At 35.3% G+C, this 1142-nt stretch overlaps 1 protein-coding gene across 10 annotated transcripts in view; it reads right to left on the bottom strand.

Moving 5' to 3' along the window:
* LOC119581918 (protein sidekick-like) overlaps positions 1-1142 on the bottom strand; it is a gene marked incomplete at its 5' end in the record, with an annotated part of 27628 nt that overhangs the window by 17271 nt on the left and 9215 nt on the right. For all 10 annotated transcript variants that reach the window (XM_037930081.1, XM_037930082.1, XM_037930085.1 and 7 more), the window contains 1 exon segment: positions 781-959. In XM_037930081.1, coding sequence (XP_037786009.1) covers positions 781-959 — 179 coding nt within the window.

The raw sequence follows: 1142 nt of genomic DNA, 5'->3' as shown, positions 1-1142 counted from the left end.
TCTAGATCTAACTCACTACTTATATATCATCCTACCTAAACATCATACCTTGAACTTACTCTGGCCCGGAATGAGGCGGTGCACAGTCTTATAAGTCTAGTTGAAAAATAGAAACTTTAAAAAATGCAAGCAAACCAATAATACACACAGATGAAGAGCAAGGCATCAAAAAGTCAAGATTATGCATTTTGCAAGTGCAGTAAGTAAGTACAGTGCTTCATAAGATAAGTGTGTCTAAGTTTAACATTTACAGACTTATCAAGAGGCATCTTCTTTTTTCTTTTCTACATTCAAGTGGCAAGTATTCTAAATGTTTAGTGTATGTTCAACATTTAAAGCTTGGAAACAAGGAATGTCTCAATTCTATGATAAAGACAATAAGACAGAGAAGACAAGGTTGATGATATTCAAAAGATCAGGAAGAATGACACTCCTGAAACATTCCGTGTTAATTCTGGATATACAAATAAAATCAACAATGCATTTATATGAACTGTAAAAACTCACTAAAATTTCTGATTTGTTATGGTAAATTTTATATAATCTTTCATATGATCAAGCACATCAACTTGTGTCTGCCAAGAATAGCAAATAGGGTTCATAATATTTCTATGAACCATACTCCTAAGAACCATAACAAATCATTCAAAAGAATAAAACTCTAATTGTTATTTTTTTACTGACAGTGGTGTTTCACCATCAAAGAGCCACTGCAATACAACAAAAATCTCACGCAAAATATAAAGGAGCGGCCATAAATAGGTGGTCTATGAAGATTACCTCTTTTGTGATGTTCCTGTAATACCACTGGGAGTCCTTGTAGCCCCAGAGTCTGTAGCGCACCATGTAGCCATGGATCATGCCATTCCGTTCCTCCTCCATGGGAGCTTCCCACTGGATCATGATTTCCGTGGATGATCTAGGCGACCCAACCAGTCCTTGAGGTGGGCCAGAGGGAGCTGGAAAATTGAAGGACTGTTATTTTCTGGTCTGATTAGTTTACTAATTATATGTTTAACATCAGCAGCCTCATAAAACTAATACTTTCATATCCTATTTCATTTTTTTAAGCAAGACCTGATCTACATTGTACAGAGAAAAAAAAAATATTCCCATAATATCTAAACTGATCAACCACAATC

Source organism: Penaeus monodon, chromosome 15 (genome assembly GCF_015228065.2).
Source record: "Penaeus monodon isolate SGIC_2016 chromosome 15, NSTDA_Pmon_1, whole genome shotgun sequence".
Classification (NCBI taxonomy): domain Eukaryota; kingdom Metazoa; phylum Arthropoda; class Malacostraca; order Decapoda; family Penaeidae; genus Penaeus; species Penaeus monodon.
This window is presented reverse-complemented; position numbering and strand designations above follow the sequence as displayed.